Raw genomic sequence first — 26,022 nt, 5'->3', positions numbered from 1 at the left:
ATGGCTCTAACTCGGTAAATGATAGGATTTTCGATAAGTCCTTTCTAGTGTTTATTCTTGAATGCCTAAACTACAGAAATATGAAGGAAAAAATATGATTTTTTTCAAATTTCTATATTAGAATACTGTCTTTTACAGCAGTGCGGAGTGATTTGTGACACATAACTATTTCCAGGCACCACAGTTTCCAGGCTTTGATATAATTATTTTCAAGCATGAATTTATCAATAGTTTTCGAAGAAGAAAAGAAAGAGAATGAGTTGAAACTGAACTGCAGATACGGATGCCAAATGCCAATAAAAACAGTGTGAACGTAAAAGCCATCTACTTTTGCGCTGTTTATCTTTCGGAAGGACTAAGCTCATTTACAGGCAAAAACATATACTAAAAAACCTACAGAAAGTCAAAGTAATCAAATACATACATTCATTAGCTTTCTAATAATCCAAATTCTAATTTGCGAAATTTCATTTTTCTAGATTGATGACGAAATTCCCTGATATTCCCTGATTTTCCCTGACATTGTTTGAATTCCCTGATATTCCCTGATTTTCAAGGATTTTCAAGGCAGTCGACACCCTGACTTATTTTAAGAAAAAATGTAACCTTTCAACGTTAAGGTGAAATTTGAGTGTCTATTTTGAGTACAGTGGGGTAAAAATAGCGATTTTTTGAGATTTTGCTTGAATTTTCACCAGGAATTGTTTATATTGATATCGCAGCGAAATTAAGAAAGATAGAAGTTGGACGCCAAAGAACAAATTGTAGAGTGGTTTGAGAGCTTCAATTTCATGGGTAGAAACAATCAAGTTTGATATAAATTTGTGAGAATCTTTCAGTAGGTGAGTGATGATCATATTTGATGGAAAAAATCCTTCTACGTATGTGTTCGAATTTCAACAATGACAGAGTTATAGAACTTTTTTTTTCGGACTCTGTTGTCTCAAACTGGCTCTACAATAAAAAGTACGCTACGTGAGCCAATTCTGTTGCTTTCATTTGAAAGATGAGAAAATTTAGTAAAAGATATAGTTGTAGAACATCTAAATTAATGTATTTAAATAACATTTTGGAAGGGAAAAATTTAAAAGTTAGTAATTTTTAAAATGTAGTTATTAATCGAGCTGTGCGTATGTGTGTGTGTGAAATCAGGATTAGGCATGAATGATATCCACTCGTTTTGTTATGCTAGTTCACTCGCATCTGTGCTTTCAATCTATTTTATTTTTGGTTTCCGCCTCTAGCCCTGAGAAGGGCCTAGGACTCCTACTTCACTCCTTCACCAAGAAAATAATCCTCTCCCGCTCGACGCTCTGCGGCAACCATGTTGCTTCGATGACCACCAAACGAGAAGTGGTGTGGCTTCGAATCGCGGATGGCTTATTTATACCAGATATGTTGAAAACGAACATATACGAATGCATCAGTTGCTCGTTATTGTCAGCTCTGTTCGGGAATGCACACAAATCGGCAGAACAAATGTATGGGAAAATGAGAATGTTTCTAGTTTTCATTAATTTAAACTGTTTAGGCATTAGTGGATTGTACTGTATAGTAGATCAAAAGAATCTTAGAGAATTTCCGATTCCATTGGTATGCGAAGTATCAGAATTTGTTCGTTGTGAAAATAGTTATTAACGTTAACTTTAATTCACAAAAACGTGACCTGTTTTCTGATTTGGTCCCCTTCCTGAAAGACGTAGGTCTACGTCAAAAAAAATTTTTTTTGACTCGATTATAAACAGGATTCGATTATATACAGTGAAAAGAAAAAAAAACTGTATATAATCGAGTCCGCGCTGTAGTACAATAAATGCCATTATCAGATTTAGACCCATTCCATGAGGTTATGCACCAGAGAATTATATTGCAAATCTAGTTTTAGGAGAAAAATTAAAACGTTATTTGAATAAGCACTAGTTATATCATAAATTTTTTGTAACAAATTTAATTTTTATGCACCAACCTTTCAGAGAGGCGAGTTTAAAAAACTACATAATTATATTTAAAATATTTAAGGTTTTCACAATTTTTATGTTTCTTGAGATATCTCTGCACATGCTTAACCAAACTTCAATGTCTATATACCATTGAATGGGTGATTATATGCTTGTTGGAAGAGCCGTGGGTAGACCTACGTTTCATTTTGTAATTTATGAGAAACAAGCATTTGAAAAACAGGCATTTTAGCTTGTTGTCAGTCAAATACTTTCGTGACGTGGTAACACCTGACTTTTTGCTGTTTCGGACTGTTGATTAATTAATTAATTGATTACAGTTCCGTTTCAAAACATACACATCGTCTTTTTCCTATGTTTTATCAACAATATATGAACGTAGATTCCATAATATATTAGGCTGTCAAAAAAGACGGGTGGGTAATGTCGGGGACATAACCGGAGTGACGTAGGACTATACAAAGGGGACAGCTTTTGTTAAATATATATTTTAAATATATTGTTTTATTTTCTTCTACCACGTGAATACCTACCTATCTACCTGAAAAATGGATTATTTTACTGTTTACTCTTTATGAATATGTTAATGGTTCTGAAAAGAACCTTTGGTGTTGTGTTTTTGTTATCACTCGATATTCCCATCTTGTTCGGTTAAACCTTCCTGTTTAGCTTTTGCGTTTGCCACTCGCCACAGCTTTCACAGTTGGAAAATTTCTCCCCATCCAGCTTGTGACATGTTGTTCAGTAAATTACATTTAATGCGATGTGCCGGAGAAACACTTTGCCACTCACTGAAACTAATTGTTGCCTTGATGAGCGCCGAACCGAAGCTGCTCTGTTCTTGATGCGGGTTTTCTGATTGTCGTGAGCAGCTTTGCAAGCCATCTCGAGCACTCCGACGGCCGAAACTCTATAATCGCTGTTAGGTATACTGGTGCTCCGGCACCAATCCGTTCGGCCTAGTTACCCTTGCGGAGCAATCAGTGAATGCGACCAACAGGGAACTGGAGACCTGCACGGTTCGAGTGAGACTTTGCCTTTCCCTTAACTTGGCCTCCTTTGTTACGTCCACGATGCTGATGCCGTACAACAACACGGGTTTACGGTTTGAAAGAAAATAAGATATTTTTTTTGGGGTCCGCGTGTTTCATACTCTAGCGGTACACACTCACAGGATAGAGACAAATCGGCAGACTCAGCCAGAGGGGCGAGTCCAACGAGACGAACGAATGAGCGTTAAAAGGGAGCGATGGCAAAAAAATACATTCATTACGATTTGTTCGCTCGTTGGATTCACATACAGGCTAAAAAGGTTCCTTTTCAGGATCACAAAATTATCTAAAGAGTTTATTGTTTTGTTATCACTCGATATCCCCATCTTGTTCGGCTAAACCTTCCTGTTTAGCGATTTGTTGCCACTCGCCACAGCTTTCACAGTTGGAAAATTTCTTCCCATCCAGCTTTGTGACATGTTTTACAGTAAATTACTTTCAATACGACGTGCCGAAGCACCACTCAGTGTCGCATTGGAGGCGATTTTAACCTGTAATTGAACATTTGCGATGACAGTGATACAGTGTCGACTTTCAATGTGGGGTCATAATTTGGACCCCGAACTCTATGTTTACAAAAATGTTCAACTAAATATGTCGCATTACATGTCCGTCCAATTAGCTAAATGTCTAACTAATTGTAAATTACTGTACTTTCAATCTGGAAACAATTTAAGAATTGGTAAAAATTGAAAAATCAGGAAAGTCCCCAACTATCAATAAGCTCAGAACAACTGCCAAATTCACATACTCATCAGATCCTGGCAAACAAATTATGAAAAAATCAATTTGTGTTTTATTTTTATTTTGGATAATGTTTAAGAAAGCATTGAACTGTATTTCCTAAACTCTTTTTTGGAAGGTTTAATGGCCCTGAAAAGCGCCTTGTTTTATGGAATGGTTCCAATTTAGAAAACTTAGTACTCGTGATTTTGAAAAAAAAAACCATTTCGAACGCCCACGATGCCGCCTTGTTCTGGATTTGCCACCAAAGCAGTTTGTATAAAGAACAAACTTTTTTCTTCTGCTACCTGATGCCGTTTTGCGATTGCGTTTGCCACTCGCCAACTGCCTGTTGTCTTGATGTCCACCGAACCGAATGTGTTCTGTTCCGAATGCGGGTTTTCTTATCGTCGCGAGCAGCTTTGCCAGCTAACTCGATCACTTCGGCGGCCGAAACAATATAACGCCGGCTAGGTGGACTGGTGCACTGGTACTAACAAGCTCGGCCTAGCTACCCTTGCGGGGAACTCCAGACCAACGCGGTTCGAGCGGGATTTTGCCTTTCCCTTCACTTTCCCTCTTTTGCCATGTCCAGACATGGCTGCTTGGGTTGGTTTGTTGATGTGTTGTGATGCGAACTGATGTGGTGTACGGTTTGAATGAGAATGATCGTTACGGCAGCGGAACGGGGATTTTTAAGCTGACTGGCTGGCTCGAGAATTACGCATGTGTGAGACTGCGACCAATGTTTCGTTTTTTTTCTTTTTCCTTTCCAATCGTGCTTCATTCTATTTCGCTGCTGCTCTGGTTGCCCGTTTTGGTCGGTACGATTTGAGGAGCACAAAATGGACCAATCAAAAATGGGCACATAGTGCATTTGGACAATGCTTGATATTTCACAATTATTCAATTATTTATCTCAAGAAAAATGAAATGTTATTCGTTATGATAGATGCGTAGATATATTTCCTATCAATTGATGCAAAAACCTTTGCGATCTATTGAGAAATGCTCGAGTTATAAGCGTTCCAAATCTTGCATTTTTTCCTACTTGTTCAGTGCCTAGATTTCCATTTCACCCCCTATATCTTCCGGTTAGACGTAGTCCTACGTCAAAAAGTCCTGCGGTATTTCCGATAGGTGTCGTTGTAAGCGCGTAGTTCTAGTTGTATTCATTGTATCGAGTTATTAACCATTTGAAGAAGCTTGGATTCACAAAGAAGCTCGATGTATGGGTGCCACACACGTTGACGCAAAAAAAATGGGTGGGTTATATCTATGATATAACCGCAAGGTTGACGTGGGACTACCTTAGTTTAGCAATCATTTGTTTGTATTGATTAAATTTTTGTTTGAATGAAACAATTTCCGAATTCAATTAAACTCAATATATTTGCTTTATGAGTAGAAAGATTGTTTAATTCAGTCGGAACAAAAATACCCCCGATTTGCATGTATTTGCAATGCCAATTTCCCCAGACACCTTGGCTACGAAGTCTGTATTGGGGAAACACATTTCAGCCGGAACAAAAATGCCCCCGACTTGCATGAATTTACAATGCCAACTTCCTTACGCTTCATGGATTTGAAGTCGGTGTTAGAGAAACACATTTCAATCGGAACAAAAATACCCCAACCTGCATGAATTTGCAATGCCAATTTCCCTACGCTCCATGGATTTGAAGTCTGTGTTAGGGAAACACAGTTCAGTCGGAACAAAAATACCTCCGACCTTCATGTATTTGCAATGCCGATTTCTCTAATGCTGCTTGGTTTTGAAGTCTGTGTTAGGGAACACATTTCGACGAGAACAAAAGTACCCATACTTTCATCTATTTGCAATACCGATTTCCCCAAGGCTGCTCGGTTTTGATGGCTGTGTTGGGGAAACCGTAAATCGGGCCAATCAAAACAAGGTAGTTTGGGCGTTTAGATAACGCTTAACATTTTACAGTTATTTAATTGTTTATCTAATGAAAAATAACATTTTATTAATTGCGATAGAAGCGTAAAAATATTCCGTATCAATTGATGCAAACATCTTTCCTATCCAGTAAGAAATGTTCGAGTTATAAGCATTTGGAATCTTTCATTTTTTCCTGCATGTTCTGTGTTTCTGTTTTCATTTTACCCCCCATATACTCCGGTTAGACGTAGTCCCACGTCAAAAACATCTTTGACCGTATCGACGCATGTGAATCGCAGCTGAATCGCAACAAAATCGACCCGTTTCTAAAGCGGATGGTGACTGGCGATGAAAAGTGGGTCACTTACGACAACGTGAAGCGCAAACGGTCGTGGTCGAAGCCCGATGAAGCGGCTCAGGCGGTGGCCAAGCCCTCATTAACGGCCAGGAAGGTTCTGCTGAGTGTTTGGTGAGATTGTCAAGGAATAATCTATTATGAGCTGCTTCCCTATGGCCAAACGCTCAATTCGGACCTGTACTGCCAACAACTGGACCGCTTGAAGGTAGCGCTCATGAAGAAGAGGCCATCTTTGATAAACAGAGGCCGCATTGTCTTCCATCAGGACAACGCCAGGCCACACACTTCTTTGGTGACGCGCCAGAAGCTCCGGGAGCTCGGATGGGAGGTTCTTTTGCATCCGCCGTATAGTCCGGACCTTGCACCAAGTGACTACCACCTGTTATTGTCCATGGCGAACGAGCTAGGTAGTCAGAAGTTAGCCACAAAAGAGGCCTGTGAAAATTGGCTATCCGAGTTTTTTGCCAATAAGGAAGCGAGCTTCTATAACAGGGGTATTATGAAGTTGGCATCTCGTTGGGAACAATTCATCGAACAAAACGGCGCATATTTGACTTAAAACAGATGCTTGTAACTAATGTAACTTAAAACAGATGCTTGTAACTTGTAACTTGTAACTAATTTTATGAACAAATGAAAATTCAAAAAAAAATACAGCAGGACTTTTTTGACACCCTAATAATATATAATCTTCTTCAACTTATGGTTTGCTGAAGGTAGTATTGAATGCTAAAAAAAATATGGAAACCCCATACGAAGTCGAGTATGGTATTCCGATGCCATCCTGGAATCGAGGATGGTGACTTCCGGTTCGTTAAAAACGGATATATATAAGGCCGGGAATAGCATGAAATCCCATAATATGATCGTGAATGGTAATGTTGGCATATATCCATGGGTGTGCGAAGAGAAATAAAAAAAGAATAATATTTGATAGTGAGAGATATGATTTAAGTGAGAGGGAGATAATGTTTGAGTGGAAAGAACTTAGACTTAGAATGACGTGTGTGGAGTTATACAAAGAAAGTGCACATACAAATGCACACGCAAACATCAACGATCAACGATCAACGATCAAATTGTGTGTGTGTGTGTGTGTGTGTGTATGTGCGGATGCATACAAAGAGTTCAAAATCAAAAGTTTCTGATAGCACAATCAAATGCGTTCCCCATGTAGTGAGCGCCACTCGTGAACCAGGATTGTGCTAGCCATTGATGGCAAGCGCCAAAGTGAACGTGTTAAACAATTACGATATAAAAACTGGAGGTCGGTTCAGGACCACCCCGACTTTTCCCAAATAAAGACATACCGTGTATTACAGGTAACATGTAGATTCAATTTATATAGCTTATTTTGATGAACATACCATAAACAATTAAAATTGCCTCGTTTCGCAATGTTTCACAATCTAAAAGAACATTGCACACAGGTCGAATATATTTCTTTTCTGTTTTTGAAGGAATGAAAACATAAAATGGCGCTTAAACGTTAGAATGAAGAGAGCCAGAAAAAAGTCACCATATAATCAAATTGTCAGCGTTATGACACCTTTCATTTGACACTATTGAAAATTCAGTAGGAAGCACCGCGCTTCAGATACAAAGGAGAGTAGGTTCAGGACCAACTTCCCCTATACGATGGACTTTTGGAAGGGGAAGGGGAGATCTCAGAGGAAAGTAAGAAGCATTCAGAGTAATAAAAAAAACATAAAAATTAGTATATCGCTTGCTACAATACGGTGAAATTCTCATTTAAAGGGTGTGTCACATCAAATTGCATCACAGAAAAAACGCTGTAGAAATTTAATTTTTAGGAATTATATCTTCAGCTTTCGCTTATAATCAGATAAGAGTGTATAGATAACATTGGCCATGCTTCACTGTCAATTTTTCGTAAATTTGGAAAAATGTCGTCGAACGAAAAAGAGCGTCGTGAATTAATCCTGTGCACTCATTTCGAGAATCTGGAGTTGTCACATCGGGACATCGGTAAGACGCTGGGAATCGTCCAATCCACGGTCAGCAGAGTACTAAAACGATACTTCGAGAACCTAACCATCGACCGGAAGGTGAAGAACGGCAAAAATGGATGCTCCGTCAGTGAAAAAGATCACAAGCGCGTAGTTTAGCAGTTTAGACGTGATCCGAGAAGTTCGGTCCGGGATGTCGCCAATAAACTGAATTTGTCAAGTTCATTCGTCCAGCGGACCAAGCAGCGGGAGGGCCTGCGTACATACAAGGTTCAGAAGGCTCCTAACCGCGACGAAAGGCAAAACATGGTGGGGAAGACGCGAGCCCGGAAGCTGTACACCGAAATGCTGACGAAGCCGCATTGCCTGGTAATGGACGACGAAACCTACGTCAAAGCGGACTTTCGTCAGCTCCCGGGCCTGTTGTTCTTCTCCGCAGAGGACAAATTCAGCGTTCCGGAGGAGATTCGCAAGCAGAAACTATCCAAGTTTGCCAAAAAGTACATGGTGTGGCAAGCGATCTGCTCTTGCGGAAAGCGGAGCGCCCCCTTCTTGATGACCGGCACGGTAAACGGGCAGGTTTACCTTAAGGAGTGCCTACAGAAGCGCTTACTACCACTATTGAAGCAGCACGAGGGCCCGACCATCTCCATCCATCCGACGGATCTCGCTTCGTGCCACTATTCAAAGGACGTGTTGGAGTGGTACGAAGCCAACGGGGTCACCTTCGTGCCAAAGGAAATGAACCCGCCCAACGCGCCGGAGCTTCGCCCAATAGAGAAATATTGGGCGATTATGAAGCAGGCCCTCCGGAAGAACCCAAAAGTTGTCAAATCGGAGGCGGACTTCAAGAGAAAATGGATTTCTGTTCAAAAAAAAAAATTACAACCTGACGTTGTACAGAACCTTATGGACGGGGTAAAGAGGAAGGTGCGAGCATACTAGCTTGGGCTCGAAGTATGAATAAGAAGAAAATGCCAAAAGTTGTTTAACAGTTTTTATTTTACTGTCTAAAATTTTCAAAAGGGTCGATCTACTGGGCGAATTTCTACAGCATTTTTTCCGTGATGCAATTTGATGTGACACACCCTTTAATACAACTTATTAATTGTGTGACGTGACAACGCTTCGTGGAGACTGTTTATTCGCACAGGGCGCGTTGTCACGTCACAATGCATGTTTTGCGAGTTTTTTTAAAAACTGAGTATACAGGAAATTACGTTCACCTTTCATTGACAAATCATAGAACAAAGTTTACATGTTTTGAAACGGAACTGAAAATACAAGATTAATGTTCAAAAGTCGGAACCCGCAAAAATACAGGTGTTGTCACGTCACAAAAGTATTCAATTAGCAACAAGCGAATTCAATTGCAAAATATTCTTCAACTGAAGATTCGTGTAGGAAATTTTCTCAATTTCAATTTAAAATCGTTTACCATTTGGAAATCGTGTGATTTATACATGAAAACGAGAAAAACCCCTGTTTTTAGTGAGTCAAACCGTTGTCACGTCACGCTGGAATGGATCTTTACGAACCAAAATTTTTCTGATGTAGAATACAACGGTCATGACTTTATCAAACACCTGATTGTATAATATATTGTTCACTGTTGTGTGTAATAGCACCAAATCGTAAAACCCCTTAGCGAGAAATAAATACAGGATATCGTAAAGAACTTTGATTTTTTTCTTTGTTAACCGAATCGTTTGAAGAGGAAGAGACATCAATAGAATATTAATTTATAGTTTCTCAGTGATTACGCTCTAGCGAATATCGGCAGCCAGACTCATACAAATTGAAATCTGAATTGCCAACACAAGTTTGACATACAAAATGTGTAACATCCGTCGATCAAGTTCGCGGTCAAGGACGCAGTGTTCACTTTATCACGCACATGTTCTTCCCTCAATCATCTTAACATTCAATAGGCTTACTCACCATGCTTCCTACTTCCGAGACCGTGGCCGATCCAGAAACCCTCCTCATCAGCATCATAATCAACTTCGTCGTCGTTCAGATCCGTCCGAACTGCTTGAAAGCAGACCAGGAAGCATGCCGTTCCTACAACCAACCATATGTTTTCATGCATTTTCACCGCAACTGTATAATCTTCCGGCAAGTCTCAGCCGCAGTCCTTATTATCCAATACACCGAAGTTACGTAAACCTTTGACACAACCGCCAAAAATGAATGCGTTATCTCGCAAACCGGTCCAGCACCAAACTGGAACCACGCGGAAACTGGATGTAGTCTGAGTATTATGTTATACCTGCCAACTCAAGCCAACATATGCGTATTCTCGGGTTCATACACTAAAACACTACTTTCATCTGCTGATGTGCTGCAAGTATTGCATCGATAAGTTTTTTTTTCGCAATGCCGCGCACTGTCTGTTCACATTAGCCGATCACAGCTCATAGATATGTACGTATCGATTTTGGAGAAGCTGGTTTGTTTTCACCCGCGCACTGAGATCACTGAATACCAGCGTGTCTAAGCAGCTTCGCATCGATTAGGTTTGTTGATGTCACTGGATGCGTCGAGATGCACTCACGGAATACCTTGCGATCGAGGTGTTCACCGTTTTCGCACTTGTTCACCACGCGCAACAGATAGCTACTGAAGAGTGGCGGATCTTGGAGGATACCTGTTTGTGGAGGAAAGAAAACAGAAAACATACACACTCAGCTTCACTCCACACATGCCGCACGCGCCGGGTTTGATCGGCATTCAGCGCAACATCTGCCTCTGCCATTAGAAGTACACATTTTCGCTAATTTGCTATTCGAACAAATACGCAAAATATTATAATGTTGACGAATTCCTTTCGAATTACATCGCCTTGCCACACTCTCAGCGATCGTACAGCTCGCGAGTGGTCGTAAACAGTTTCCAGGCGTAGAAGATTGACATTTACGGTGAGAGATGGATCATGGGAGGTGTGATCGATTCGTATATGAGATCTGCAAGTTAGCGCGAGAGCAGTTGATGTGTGTGAGTATATGCTTATCACCGAGTGGGATCGATGGGAAGGCTCAGAAGGCTCGGTTTTGTGGGGGAGATTTGGGCTAAATAAACATTATCGGATAGGCCGCATGGGATAGAAAGTCCCAGTCCTTATGTTGATAGTAAATACATGACTAATATAAAAAAGTCTATGTTATCGCTGGGGCTCTGGTCGATTTCACCCAAAGATCGATTCGAATTGATAATTTGTTCATTCATCATTTGTGCGTTCATTATTAACGGATTTACAAGCTTTGAGTAACTCACAGTGGATCAAATCCTTCTGATCCCACCAAACGCAGAACGTTGTCTTCCGTCCATAACTATTCGATCATGCAACCGATGTTGATACTTATCCTAGATCTACCCAAGCTCTTTGACGCTTATCTCCATTTTACATCGACAGTCATAATTCGATGGAGGAATGACAAATTTACATTTGAATTTTCTGTTTTGTCGTAGGACTACGTCTTTCATTTCTATACCGGGGTGTAAAATCAAAGTTTCGAAACCGAAAGCGTTACGCTGGAGACCGAGATTTTGAGCGTTAATAGCTCTTAAACAACTGAACGAAATGGTATGATAAACACTTCATTTGAAAGATAAAATGTCTACGCGTTATATACTTGTTACTTTTTGATCCAAAAACTTGTTTCAATAGCCTTAAAATTGTTCTCAAAACAGGCTATTGAAATCACCAATCGGTATATAAGCGAGCGCCGCTCGGAAATCCACTCAGTTCTAATTGAACAGCGATTGGAGCATGTTGTCGCTGTTGTGGTGAAGCTCTTCGTGTTTATCATGAAAGCGCGGATGAACGGTGTCACCAAGAGCCTGTTTGTGCACCTTAGGCCAGAAGGGAATCCATCAGTAGGAGAGTGATGCCACAAACGGTTCCCCGGGGAGACATCGCTACACACACATACACGCGCGGAATTCTTTCCGTTTGGATGCCATTCAGCATCGAGAAAGTTCCGGAAAGATCTAATCATTTCTGGAAAATAATCTGCCAGTTCCTCTGGGAATTTAAAAATACATTTATGTGAAAGAGTTTATTTTAATGTTTTCTAACCATATAACACAGCGACCAAATACATTTGATTTTGTAATTTTTCAACCAAGTGTAATTAGCAGGATAGCTTCTGAAGATTATTCTTTCCCATCAGTAGGATATTTCCGTATCCAATATTGTATGCGCCCGCAATCGATTATTGCTCAGTCGCCGAAAGTTTCGAGCTCAGAGAGTTTATTCCCCTGTAGTTTGCCATCGTAAACCACACCTTCTCTCGATTCAATCACACACAAAAAACATACTTAAGCGATATTCTGGTGGTGAGACGCATTCATTTTTCGTGAGGACATCGACAAGACAACATCGTTGCTTAACGTGCTGGAGGAGGTGGACGGCTAAGGATCGACACATACACGCGCAGAATTCTTTCCGTTTGGATGCCATTCAGCATCGAGAAAGTTCCGGAAAGATCTAATCATTGCTGGAAAATAATCTGCCAGTTCCTCTGGGAATTTAAAAATACATTCATGTGAAAGAGTTTATTTTAATGTTTTCTATCCATGTAACACTGTGACCAAATATTTTTCAATCAAGTGCTATTAACAGGTGGTTATCGAGTTAGTATTAACTACTGGTGGGCTTCCAGTATCGAGGAAAATGTGGAAATATCTAATCGTTGCTGGAAAATAATCTGCCAGTTCCCCTTGGAATTGAAAATTACATTCAAGCGAAAGAGTTTATTTTAGTGTTTTCTATCCAAAAAATATCCATATAAAACCTTTGGTTGTGTGATTTGTCAATCAAGTGCAGTTAGCAGGAAAGCTTTTGAAGACTATTCTTCAGAACAAGGTTTTTCGTATCCTATATTGGATGCATTAAACCTTGTGCCTCCAACGTAACGCTCTCGAAGTCTTTCCCCCAAATATTCATTTATTCATTCATTCAGAATGGATTTAGATTCAACTTCAAACAAAGGATCACTGAATCAACGATAGTCCTACGTCACCATTGCGGTTATACCATAGATATAACCCACTTCCTGTTTTTCTCACTGTCTTTCGTTTTTCGCTGCCTTTTTGTAACGTGGAACACATTTTTGGATCTCTTGGATTACAGTATTACATTGACAGTTAGAGCCATTTGATAGCAAATTCCGGGCAAATTGACGTTCTACTACGTCTTTCATTTCTATACTGAGGTGATACTTCAAAGCGTTACGTTTGCGGTGTATGGTTCTGAGTAGAAATGAAACGGAATCCGGCCTATCCGGTCAATATTTGCTATTCGGCCGGATACTGGATATTAACAAAAATCAACAATTTCTCGCTACCACAAGATAAATAATAACAAAACAGCTCATTAACATAGCTCATACATAATTAAAAATAAGGTTTGATCATTGAAATGCTCATAAATGTTCTGAAAATCTTAGAAGATTCTAGCAAGATTTTCTGTCGGGTTGTTTCCGAACTTCTAAACAGTTTGACTTGAACCTCGGCCCAAAAGGTTGACATTTGGTGATTTTAATCTTTTCATAAGTAATTGAAATGACTTCCCAAACCAGCGTTTGAATATTTTTTCTATTCAACAACATGCAAAATTACATCGGATATACAGGAGAGGCCAGATCCAGGGTTGCCATAATAAAATCTGTGTTTATGAAATATTTTTATCTTAGTTCTTTTCCAAAAAATCTGTATTGATATCTGTAGTTTAATTTTTAGCAATATTTTTAACTTCATAATTTTTTGGCATAGTAATAAACTGATTAGACGACGTTGATGGTATTCATGTAGCGCCAACATACAAATACACTGTACAATACTTCTTTGATGTGTAATGGAAGTTCAACAGTTACCGGGGTATGTTTTTGTACTATGAGCTACGTGAATTCTCTTATTATAACATATTCTGGAACACACATAAATGTAATAGTGGTGAAGAATTAAAAGATATTATGTTATTATTAGGTAACAATTCAGAATCTGGATAATTGTTATCGAATATCTCAATATTTATATTTATATTTGAACTTCAGTTGTTCAACCGTTTCACAATTCATTACAGCAGATGGTTCTAAAAGTTATTTTCATCCAGTTCAGTAGCTGTTTCTACAGCTTCAATTCCAACGTAGATATCAAGTGGCTTCTTCAGATGCTGTTCAAAATCTCCAAATTTTCCAAATTGTTCAGAGGTCATTCGGATGTTTCAGTTTGAACAAATATTTTTTTATATCTTTCAATAAATTCTTAATGTAGGGACTAATTTCAGCACAAGCGCATTCGGGTGTAGAGATTTGCATTTCACCAAAAGTAGACTCAGGATTCTTTTTGGAAATGTACGAGCCACGGAATTCTCCACACTCATCGTGACTAATGTACTGTGATATTGAAGTATTTTATTCGTGGTTTATAATCGTTAGTTAAGTTAATTTGTGATTCACGTCGTGCAACTTGATAGATCTATAAAATGAGTTTTTCTAACACGGACTACACCAATTTTTCTGGTCCGTGTTGAAAAATGCATTGCAAACTACACAAATATAGGAAAAATACGAAGCTCTTATTTTAACTATTAACTTTTGGAAACGTTATAATCATCTATATTGTAATAGATGAATGAGGAGTGAAGTGATGAATGTTCAGTTTTTGAACTTGTACTCCCAATATAATTCCGAAAGAATTGATCCAAAATGTATCGATGGTTCTTTCCGAGATTCTAAATTCTCACCACAGAACATAACAAAATGGAATTGACCGACAGTATCATTGCACATTTAATTTTCGCATTCACTATGCTTTTGTTATTTTTTTTATTATATGCTCAACGATTCATGCTCTTGCATCTTACATCGAACATGAAAAAACAGAACATCACGCTACATACGAATGTCAAAAAGAGATGATCTCATGAAACAGGTGTATTCGGGTATCGTAATCTGTAATCTGTAACTACAGAAACTTGGTTTTAAAAAATCTGAATAATCTGTATAAATACAGATTATTCTGTAGATATGGCAACCCTGGCCAGAACTTCAGAAATCACCATTGTTGTGTCATCAAATGAATGAGTATGTTTCTCCTCTCTCAGAATATCATCCCTGAAGACAGTTTTGTTTCATCTTGAATGAAAATAAATGAGTGATGTTCTCGACAGAAACCTCATTATTGTCACTAACTCTCAAAATCCTTCTCCTTTTTGTGTGTTATCTAGTTTGTATTCAAATAAGCGTGTACGTACCATTGCAAAGCCTACTGTGAAAATTGATCGCTCGAAATACAAATGCAGTGCAAGAGAAGGAAAATATTGCAACGGAAGTTCCACCTTTGCACTGGGTGAAGTATAAAAGTAACTCCATCTGCCTATGGTAAGTAACTACCATCTGCCTATGGTAATCCAGGAGAGGATCCAAAATCTTCGAAACAGGAACTTCAAAGAAATACTCCGCTCAAATCACCGCACCCTTCTGGTTTATAACCAGAAGTTTTGTCTCATCCAGGTGTTCAGGTAAGAATCATCTTTTGACACCCATAAAAGTGAAACCATTGGGACAACAGATTGTGTTGTCACACAACTTGGAATGAAACATTCTCAGTTCACTCGAACGTTTAGATGCTGAGGGAGTTGCCGTTGTTGATCGATTAGACTACTCAGTTCCTAAGGAAGAAATAGTCACGGTGAGTGAGCTGATGAGTCACGCTTCTAGATCCAAAAAACATGAAGACTTGGGATACTATCTGTCCTGGTTAAGCAGGACATGACCTGATTTTGAGATCCTTTCGAGACGTCCTGATTTATTTTTCATATTCTTGCATTTGTCCTGATTTTCATAATAAATTAAATTTTGTCGATGAATCATATTTTTTCTCAGTGTACATTGTTTTTGACCTTTTTTGTTGGTGAATAAATTTTGCGAGTATGTAAAAAGTGATACTAATTATATCTTCCACGAGACCATCTATTTTCAGATTTTAGTATGTTTTTGTGTCTTGTTATATCGAATTTTTTAATGTTTCTCGGAAGTGTCAGTTTGACTGTAGAACGATGTTTGAATTTGAGTAACCTTATATACATATACAGAGGTATCTTAAAGATACCTAACTTCAGGTACAATCTAGGCATAACGTAAACAAGTTAGTTATTTTTGTGCCCATAACGTCCGGTTGAACAATGATGTGTACTTGTGTTGTTGGGATTTCAATTCCAACTTGAAAACTGTTTGTGTTCTGATTGTGCAACACGAGTAATATGTTGAAAGTTTGTATTAAGCTACAAAAGGATTTTTTTATTATCGCTACGTTTTGTATTAACCCACATGTCTTCAAATGATTTTCAACGTAACTCCTAAACATATATTTTTACCATAATGATGTATTTGGAAAAGTTGTTGAAAATTATAAGCAAATTCATAAAATTTCGTGAACATGACGGTATAACACGACAAATATAGGGTTGGGGAAAAAGAAATGTCGTATTTATGATCGAAATTTGACGCTTTATTTAACATACTTAAAATTATCCAATTTAAGTCAAATATGCGCCGTTTTGTTCGCAAACTTTTTGCCATTTAGGCAACTTCATTATGCTCCCCCTTATAAAACCCCCCTTCTTATTTGCAAAAAACTCAGACAGCCAGTTTTCGCAAGCCTCTTTTGAGGCAAACTTAGTATCACCAAGAGCGTTTTGCATGGACCGGAAGAGATGATAATCACTTGGAGCCTGATCCGGACTATACGGTGGGTGCAATAGGATATCCCATCCGAGCTCCCTTAGCTTCTGGCGGGTCATCAAAGACGTGTGAGGCCGAGCGTTGTCATGGTGGAAAAACCACATCATTTCTGCCCGCTTCTGGTCAATCGCCTGCTTCAAACAGTCAAGCTGCTCACAGTAGAGAACCGAGTTGAGGGTCTGGCCATAGTTGAGCAGTTCATAGTGGATGTATCCCTTCCAATCCCACCAAACACACAGCAAAACCTTCCTGGCCGTCAATCCTGGCTTGGCGATGACTTGGGCCGGCTCACCACGACTTTTTTCGCTTTAGGTTGTCGTACGTGATTCACTTTCCATTACCAGTCACCTTCTTCTTCAAAAATGGGTCGAGTTCGTTCCGTTTCAGCAGTGCATCGCAGGCGTAGATTCGGTCTAAAAGATTTTTTTGCGTCAACTCGTGTGGCACCCATACATCCAGCTTTATTTGGAACCCAATCTTCTGAAAATGGTTCCAAACGGTTCTATGGTCTATACCCAGTTCCTGGCCAATCGAGCGAGTGCTCACATGCCGGTCTACTTGGATGATTTGAACGATTTTATCGGTTTCCACGACGATTGGCCTACCAGTACGGGGTATATCTTCGACAGCCACTACACCAGAACGAAATCGATCAAACCAACGCTGTGCTGTGCGAATCGTAACAGTATCGGGTCCATCAACTTCACGAATTTTTTCGGCCGCTTTCGTTGCAGTTTTACTTCGCAGATAGTAAAAACGTAAAATATGGCGAATTTCTTGCTTGGTGGACTCCATCTTTGTCGCGCTATAACTTGAGACTGAAAAGGACAATCACAACACTGTCAAAACGATACTTGTAGCACAGATTGTCGTCTTTAAATAGCCGTATAGTATGACCCGATGCGATAAGTACAACACAAGATATGTTTAAGTGTTGCCATATATTGACAATATACGACATTTCTATTTCCCCAACCCAATATATTAAAAAGACCTATTTACTATAAAAATGATAACAAATTAAAAGGCTTTTTTGTTTTGAATCACACCAGGATTCATTATTTGTGGCTGAAATGATTGTTAACATACAAAAAGTTTAGAAAATTCATTCAGTGATTTCTTAAATTTTCAACACGACTTCTATTTTATATGAAAAAAAAAAATACATATTTCAGATATCGCAAATTAAAGTTTTTTTTGTAAATAAAACAGAGTACTATTTTCTTCTCATTGTATATTCTTTTCACATTGAAATATCAATACTCTATAACTCTTTCTAAGACACTATTTCGGTACGACTCAAAGTTTTTGAGATATAAATTATCAAAGATTTCTCTCACCAAAATTGATACGCCCTTTTCAAAAGTTACGCTGTTGAGTCAAAAACATTCCCAATTGCTGGAATTGGAATACAATTGGCAAATGGAATACAAACTTTCATTCGAATCAAAAATACATGTTTTTACAATCTACATTTTTAGGACGATTGCATTTGGAATTACTCTTTTGTATCCACTTTCAAAATCGCCAAGACTTGTCCCGGTTGATGATTGTAGAATTTGGCTTGGCGACTCCATCATTCAGTGCCTCGAAAAGCTAGTTTACTTAGGACTTACATTAGACAGACAACTGATCTTCAGGTATCAAGTATCAGTAACAGAACAATTAAAATGTGTTGCATACTCATCGGGTTCCTGTATCCTCTTATATGCCGAAATTCGAAACTGATCCTGAAGAATCTGGTTCTATGATAGAATACGCGGTCCCGTTCTAGAAGAGCTGCACCGCAACATACAGACTGAGGCTGCAGCGCGTTCAAAATAAGATCTTATAGAAGACTCTGGATCCGCCCCTCTTTGGTTGAAAACAAGCGAGGTGCAGCCCTTTGGATACCTAGAGCTGAAATTTACCCACTGTATGTAGAAATATCGAAGGATGGTCTCCATCTCTGAAAAATTGATAATACAAAATTTTTAAATATTGTTAATATTAGGTTAAGTTAGCCAGTAGGCAGAGTGTCGAACCACCTTAGAAACGTATCGTGCCCTCTAAAATATTCACATGGCAAATTTGGTTCCGTCTGCTTGATTAGTTCTCGAGTTGTGCAGAAATTCGTGTGTCATTTGTTTGAGATTGCTTGTGCCAATTGACCAATCAGAACGCGGGATATTCGTGTAGATATTGCTTGGTATTTTCGAATAGTTCGGTGGTTAGTTTTATAAAATATATATTTTTCTTCATTGTAGTAATTAGGGAGTACTTAAATCGATTGATGCAAATATCTCGTAAATCCATAAGATTAGCTTAATGACGTGGCAATAAGCGCTTGAAATTGGACATTTTTTGCGATTTGGCAGCTTTTTCGTTTTTCAATTTGACCCCAATATGTTCCCCAACAACGTAATCCTACGTCAAAAATTTTTAACTCAAAAACAAAATACAAAAAAATTACTGAATTATGTGATGAATGATGATTCGTTAACAAAATTGAACTTTTCATTAAAATCAGGACGCGCCAGAAGCATTTTAAAATTAGGGCGCATCCTGCTAAAACTGGACAGATGGTATCTCTATGTCTAGAAGAAGAGATGCACATTGAGTGCACTATATGCATTCCCATTAAAGACACAAATCTCGACATACGATCAGTTTGTGTGCTATTCTCGTGAGAACAAAATGAATCATGAATCAACCATCTTCAGCTGCCTCTGAAAAACCACGCAAACCATCGGTCCTTTCCAGGGGTATTAGAATTTGCTACAAAAAATTGGTTGCAAAATTTTGATACATTCTAAAATAACATCAGAAGTGATAAAAAATCGTTTTTTGGAACAATATTGTAGAAACAAACAAAAATAAACAAAATAAATAAAAGAAACAAAGAAATAAAAGAAATGGTTCTCAAATGGGGATCAACACTAGGGTAGGAGCCTACCTGTTGGTCTCAAATGTTCCTATCTCACGCCTCCACGAAGATCATATGACGACATTTTTAGATCGGGCGTGAACTGGAAACACACACCTGGTCTTGGCTCCGAGAACGGGTGTCGAAAGTAGCTAAGTGAGGGGGTGCGAGCGAGTCAGAGCGCTATATCTCTCCCGGGGAAGGCCTCCCGGGTCATGGAGGCCTTGCCAACCCGCTGTCTCCCGGGCAAAGGAGATACACCCAGAAAATGGAGCTACGTTCGCGAAGAATACTCAGAATGCGATCGCCCGAGGAGGGTCCCCGAACTGGAGCTGGTCCTGGAACGGGCGTAAGAGCGAGCGGCCAGCGGCTGGAGGGCGATGTGCAAGAGCGGGCCACCAGCCGGGTTCAACCCGAAGAGCTACCGCCACACGGAAACAGCAGCCATCGACATCACCAACGAAACGCTGCGCCTACGAGGCGTGTTGCGACTGTCAGACGACAGTCGTCCACACTTGTGGGTACTACTAGGCGACGGATCATGTGGACACATGAAATGAATGAATTCGTGATCCGCGCCTATTACATCTGCACTGCTTTGGAGACGGACATGAGCGGTCGCCCTCGAATACTCGCAATGTTCGAGGAAGCGTATCCAGAGTTCGTCGGGAGGCTTGACCAAAACGCGATGAACGCGAGGCGTAGAGCGATTGTACGCAACAATATGCTCTCCCAAACGCAAGTCGACGAGATCAAGCAGCAGGTGCAGAGAGAACTAAGCTCCAGAACAAGCAGAGCAAGCGATGTGTCGAGACGAAGTTCAGTACGGCTGAGCAATTCATTCGCGAGTGGGGCACGCGAATCAGCACCAGTGGAGGCCACAGTACAACAACCCCCTGAGCCGGAAGATCCACAGCCAGATCAACAACTACTACGCGATCTGGTCTTCCATTACGACGAGGCGATCTCACAGTTCCGCGACACGGACCCTTTGTCGCGCCCCAGGATCCCGAAGTTGCAGCATTCCCGCAGGCTGACAAGTGCAGTAAAGCTCATGAACGAGCACGTTCTTCCGCTGCACTTGGTTGATGCTGAGAACATGGAGGAGCTGCAACTGAAAGTTTACTGTGCTGCTGTGGCGACCGCCAAAAGTTTAGGATACCGTATTAGGCCAAGAGGCGGACTGCTCCAACATCTCCGTGAAAGGCGTGAGCCTCCATGGCGAAGGAGATTGGAGCAACGGATCCTAAACAAGCGCGCCGCAATTGGAAGACTGATGGCGTACAAAAGAGGCAGCAGATCGGCGAAATTATGTCGCCAAGTTGCTGTGATCGTGCGGCCTACTGAACTTCGCCAGCTGGGAGCTCACCAGCTGACGGAAAAACTCGACACACTGGTACAGCAATTGAGCGTCCTAACTAAACGGCTGAAACGTTACTCTGACTCTGCAAAGCGCCAGGAACAAAATCGGATGTTCAGAGATAACGAAAAAGCGTTCTACGACCACATTAGCGACGAGAAGCCCGACTACCGCGAAGGTTTGCCAGATATTAGCGATGTGACGAACTTCTGGGCTGGTATTTGGGAGACCCCAGTAGAACATCGCGACGGGCAAATGTGGTTAAGACGGGAGGAGGAGAGTTGTGGTGAAATTGGAGAGATGCCAGCTATCATCGTCGGAGAGAACGATGTCCGCGAAGCCTCGCGGTACCTGAGGAACTGGGCAGCACCGGGCCCCGATGGTGTCCAGAACTTTTGGCACAAGAAGCTGACCGTCGCACATCCAAAGATAGCTGAGTGCTTCAACAAGGTGCTACGTGACCCACACAACCTTCCTGAATTCGCCACCCGTGGCGTCACCTTCCTCCTCCCGAAAGACAGCAACACATTGAACCCATCAAAGTACAGACCGATAACGTGCCTATCGAGTCTGTACAAAATACTGAGCAGCATAATTACCGCCAAAGTTTCTGCTCACTGCGAACAGCATCACATCATCGCAGAAGAGCAGAAAGGATGCAGGAAAAATACGCATGGCTGCAAAGACCAGGCCATCATCGACGCAGCCATAGTCGGCCAGGCGGTATATAACCAGCGGAACCTAAGTATGGCCTACATCGATTACAGGAAGGCTTATGACTCCATACCTCACTCGTTTCTCGTCCGGGTATTGGAGCTCTACAAAATTGATCCCGTCGTCGTTAGGTTCCTGCAGCATGCGATGAGGCAGTGGAGTACGTCTCTGCACCTCAGTGATGGGGAAAATGTGTTGCAGTCTAGAACGCTGCAGATAAAGAGGGGGATATTCCAAGGCGACTCTTTCAGCCCGCTTTGGTTTTGTCTGGCACTGAACCCCCTCAGTAGGACGCTCAATAGAAACGGTCATGGCTATAAAATAAGGTATGGCGACGGCGCCCACGAAGAAGTGACCCATACCTTTTACATGGACGATCTCAAGGTCTACGCTGATTCACGTCAGCGTCTAGGTGTAGCTATCCGGGTTGTCGAAGACATAAGCAGGGAGTGCATGGTGCCCACCCCATCAACTGGACCGGCCACACGTCGACAAGGCCGCATCTAATCTGTGGCTAACGCGTGGTGAACTCTCTTCAGTAGTAGAAGCCGACATGATAGCCATCCAGGACAGGATAATGCCGACGAGAAACTGCAGGCGGTACGTCTGGCATCAAGACGTTGATGACATTTGCCGGATGTGCCATCAACCAGGTGAAAACATAGAGCACATTATGGGAGGCTGTCCCGTTTTGGCCAACGCAGCCTACACCGAGCGCCACAACAACGTGGCCCGTATTGTTCATCGACAACTGGCGCTCCAATGTGCTCTACTGGAAGACAACGTACCAAACTACCGGTACCTGCCTGCACCTGTCCTGGAAAATGACCGTTTCAAGCTGTACTGGGATCGCACTGTTCTGACCGACCTCTCGATCCACCACAACCGGCCAGATATAATGGTTTACGACAAGAGCGACCGCAAAGTCACCATCATCGATGTCGCTATTCCACTGAACCAGAATCTGGAGGAGACCCACGGTCGCAAAATCTGCAAGTACCGACCATTGGCCGTGGAGCTCAAGGAACTGTGGGGGCTAAGGGAGGTCCCAAGAATTGTTCCAGTCGTTCTCTCTGGAACTGGAATTATCCCGAAGACACTTCTGGAAGCGCTAAAGGTGTTGAACATCGAGAAGGAATTGGCCGGCATCCAAAAGTCGGTCATCCTTAGCACCTGCGCGATTGTCCGACAATTCCTCGGTCAGGACTAAAACAGCACGAGCATGCAGATACGTGCATTCCGCAGAGCCTAGTCCCCCTTTGGCATTCAGAAGCCCGGGGGCAGGTGAAAATTCTGGCTAGGTTCGCCTAGTTAAGAAGTGAGATAAGTCTGCCCAAAAAAAAAGAAAAACGAAATATTCGGTAGGAACAAAAGCTCCCCCTACTTTCATGTATTTGCAATGCCGATTTCCCCCAGGCAGCTTGGTTTTGATGTCTCTGTTAGGGACCCGCCGCATGTGTCGTCAATTTCGACCGATCAGAAATACCCACTTCTGATTGGTCCGTTAGGATAGGGGTTGAGATTTTCCAATTGTTCGATAGTTAGTTTCATGACATATATTATTTTCTTCAAAATAATTTTTTTTTATGAAGTACCAGAAACGATTGTCGCAAAAATTTTATCAATCCATCATGAAATGAGTGAGCAATAAGCGTTTGAAATTGGACAATTTTCATGAAGTGCTCGATTTTCGATTTTCAATTTGTACCCCAATATGACCTCGAAAGACGTAATCCTACGTCAAAATGACAATTTTCCTGAAAATCTCAGCGCTGTAAGTGAACACCTAGGGCATCTAATACACCAAGATATTAAGGTGATGAAAAGAAGTGGAAATGCTGAAGGTTGTGAGAGACGCTGGAAATTTCGTTGAATACAAATTATGTGAACTCGTTTATAGAAGTCAGATACTTCTGCATTAATAAATGAAAATCTTGCTTCAGTGTTTTGGGGTTCTAAATCACATTAGATGAATGCAAACTGATAGATCGACGCGGATTGTTCGAGTAAATGGTAGGAAGGTATGGTTGTTTTTCTTTTCGAGATGGTGTTTAATGTGCGTTAAGCAATCGAAGTCATGAGCATGATCATGAGCTATTTGTCGCAGAAACAAATAAACTATGTATACGTAGTTTTGCCAAAAAAAAAGACCAGTTCCAACACAATGTGACCCTGTCACAATAAGCACTATAATCATCACTCCGCAGTTCTTTTTATGTGTTATGCACAGTCGGTACGCCAATATGGCAAGTTATTATGTAAATGTTGGCGAGGCACATGATGTAACTTTAGCAGCTTCCACGAGATCATGCAATTTCCACTTGATTCCGCTGATAAAACTGCATATCATTTAGCGCCAACTAACCGATACTTCCGCCTGTGCTGGAGAAAAAGGCGACGTCCCTCGTTCAATCACTTAACAGTGTTAGGTTTCTTCAATCAATTTCCCTCACGGAATCAACCAGCTCATCAAAGCAATGTATACGCACTTCCTTACACTGAAAACAGACAACCGACACTGACCGGCGTGATATGGACACCATGGTTGGATAAGGAAGGCCCGTGCCCTCTGTGGGGAGACACTCCTATCAGTCAGCATCCAACCGATAGCCAAGTCCACATGATGTCGCACTTTGGGGAAGAAACGAGTTTCCCCGTAGCCTCCGGTCACCGTTGATAATGTCAGGTGTTTATCGCCCAAGTTTACCTCCACCGTGCCGCGATTCCCAGCAGTTATTTATACGTTTTTATCACTCCAATATTATTACACACGTCGAACATTCCAAAGACAGAGCTCGGGAGGTGAAATCCGCTCGGGTCGTATGGTGCGTCTTATTTGGTCGTCAGCGCAAAAGCGATGACTTCACTTTCGTTTTCATTATCCTATAGGTTTTTTCCTTGCTGTCTCTCTATCACCATTCAAGTTACACGAATATACCAGAAGCAATTACTGCACTACGATCACGAAGTTTGAAGACACAGCGACGCAACGACCGCGCTTAGGAAACCACGCAAACTTGAGCTTATTCGGAAAATCGGCGCAATCGCGTACTTTGGCGGAGTTATACCACTCGACAACCGATTTGCATATTCATAGTTTGTTTTCGTTAGGTTTGCTTCTATTCGAACAGCAGCACATTTCCGCGCACCTCGATCTTAACTACCAAAGCGAACGTGGTTCGGAGGTCTGTTGGCTCTAGAACTTGGACGCACTTGGGAAATGTTGATGTTTACTCACTTATGAGTTGAGTCAAACTGAACGGTCTCAATATTTGCAGACCGAATCGATCGGTTTTCGAATTCTGTGGCCGCTGACTGAGTGAATGACTCGAACCATAGTATAGGTCTCGACAACTGTGCACGCCTTTCATATTCGGACTTGAAACAATTCCACAAAAGCGACTGATGGCGCGGAATGCGATCACATGGGAGACGCCGTCTGAGACCAATGATTATACTTTAGACAGGATTGATTTTGCGTTATGTTCCATGTGAGGTCTTAAATAAATAAATTATAATAGACCAAATACGAAAAGCACTCACGGGGCGAATAATTGGAAAAAAATATGTCATGTTTACGCTCCACCACATCAACAGTCTGCACAAACATTGGGGCTAGGCCCCAATAGTCGATATATTTATTCGAGAAAACCTTCGCTATTCCATAGCCATCCGTGTGAACCACGGTGAGGGAACATTCCATACTGTGTCTTTTTATTTTCTTTTTTTTTGCACGCGCAGATAACGTAATAAGAGGCTGGTTGGTTTGTAAACGCACCAAAAACTCACCAGACCACATTTTTGTTCGACCCGTAGGGTCTCTGTCGTCATCGTGTTTTGAAGGCAACGACTGCTGCTGGCAGTGCTTAAAAATGCATGTTTATTTCCATTTTTCTCGATCAATGGCCGCTCTTACATCCCCCCCTTTCGAATTGCATATAGAAAAAAAACTATGAATGAAATGTCATTAGGAATCCATCGGTGACCGCAACGATGGTGATAATAAGGAAAGGTAACTTAAACCATAAGGTACAACTGTATATTTGGAACCATTAGACTCCCTTGGTTTGGATAGTGTTAATGATGTTGCATAGCGATTTACCTTCGTGGGTTACTGTTTGTCTATTGGCGGCGGATGTTGATTCTTGCGCAGATGAAATAAGGTCAGTGCTTAAATCCATTTCATCATAATTCAATAATCGATCTATAAACTTTTACTTATTCGCGGCAATACATACACACTCTTTACAGATACACGGGCCAAAGGTTGTGCAGTCCACTGATCATTCAACAAGAGCCAAGGTTTGTACCGCTCATGACAACTCT

The 26,022-nt window shown here is 41.0% G+C and overlaps 1 protein-coding gene across 3 annotated transcripts in view; it reads right to left on the bottom strand.

The window, feature by feature from the left end:
* The window catches only part of LOC129767700 (uncharacterized), a 46,214-nt gene extending 21,353 nt beyond the window's left edge, over positions 1-24,861 (bottom strand). The window contains exons 1-2 of one of the 3 annotated variants that reach the window (XM_055768858.1): positions 24,635-24,861; positions 9,909-10,617 (exon numbers count right to left, since the gene is read on the bottom strand). In XM_055768858.1, coding sequence (XP_055624833.1) covers positions 9,909-10,059 — 151 coding nt within the window. In that variant the 5' untranslated portion in view covers positions 10,060-10,617; positions 24,635-24,861. Of the gene's footprint in view, positions 1-9,908; positions 10,618-24,061; positions 24,191-24,403; positions 24,598-24,634 lie in introns of those variants that run through there. The other 2 variants (XM_055768857.1, XM_055768856.1) reach the window with 2 other exon arrangements.
* Positions 24,862-26,022: the final 1,161 nt, after the last annotated feature.

The sequence above is a fragment of the Toxorhynchites rutilus genome, chromosome 2 (genome assembly GCF_029784135.1).
Source record: "Toxorhynchites rutilus septentrionalis strain SRP chromosome 2, ASM2978413v1, whole genome shotgun sequence".
NCBI lineage: Eukaryota > Metazoa > Arthropoda > Insecta > Diptera > Culicidae > Toxorhynchites > Toxorhynchites rutilus.
The sequence above is the reverse complement of the archived record's forward strand: the minus strand, read 5'-3'. Positions and strand labels throughout refer to the sequence as shown.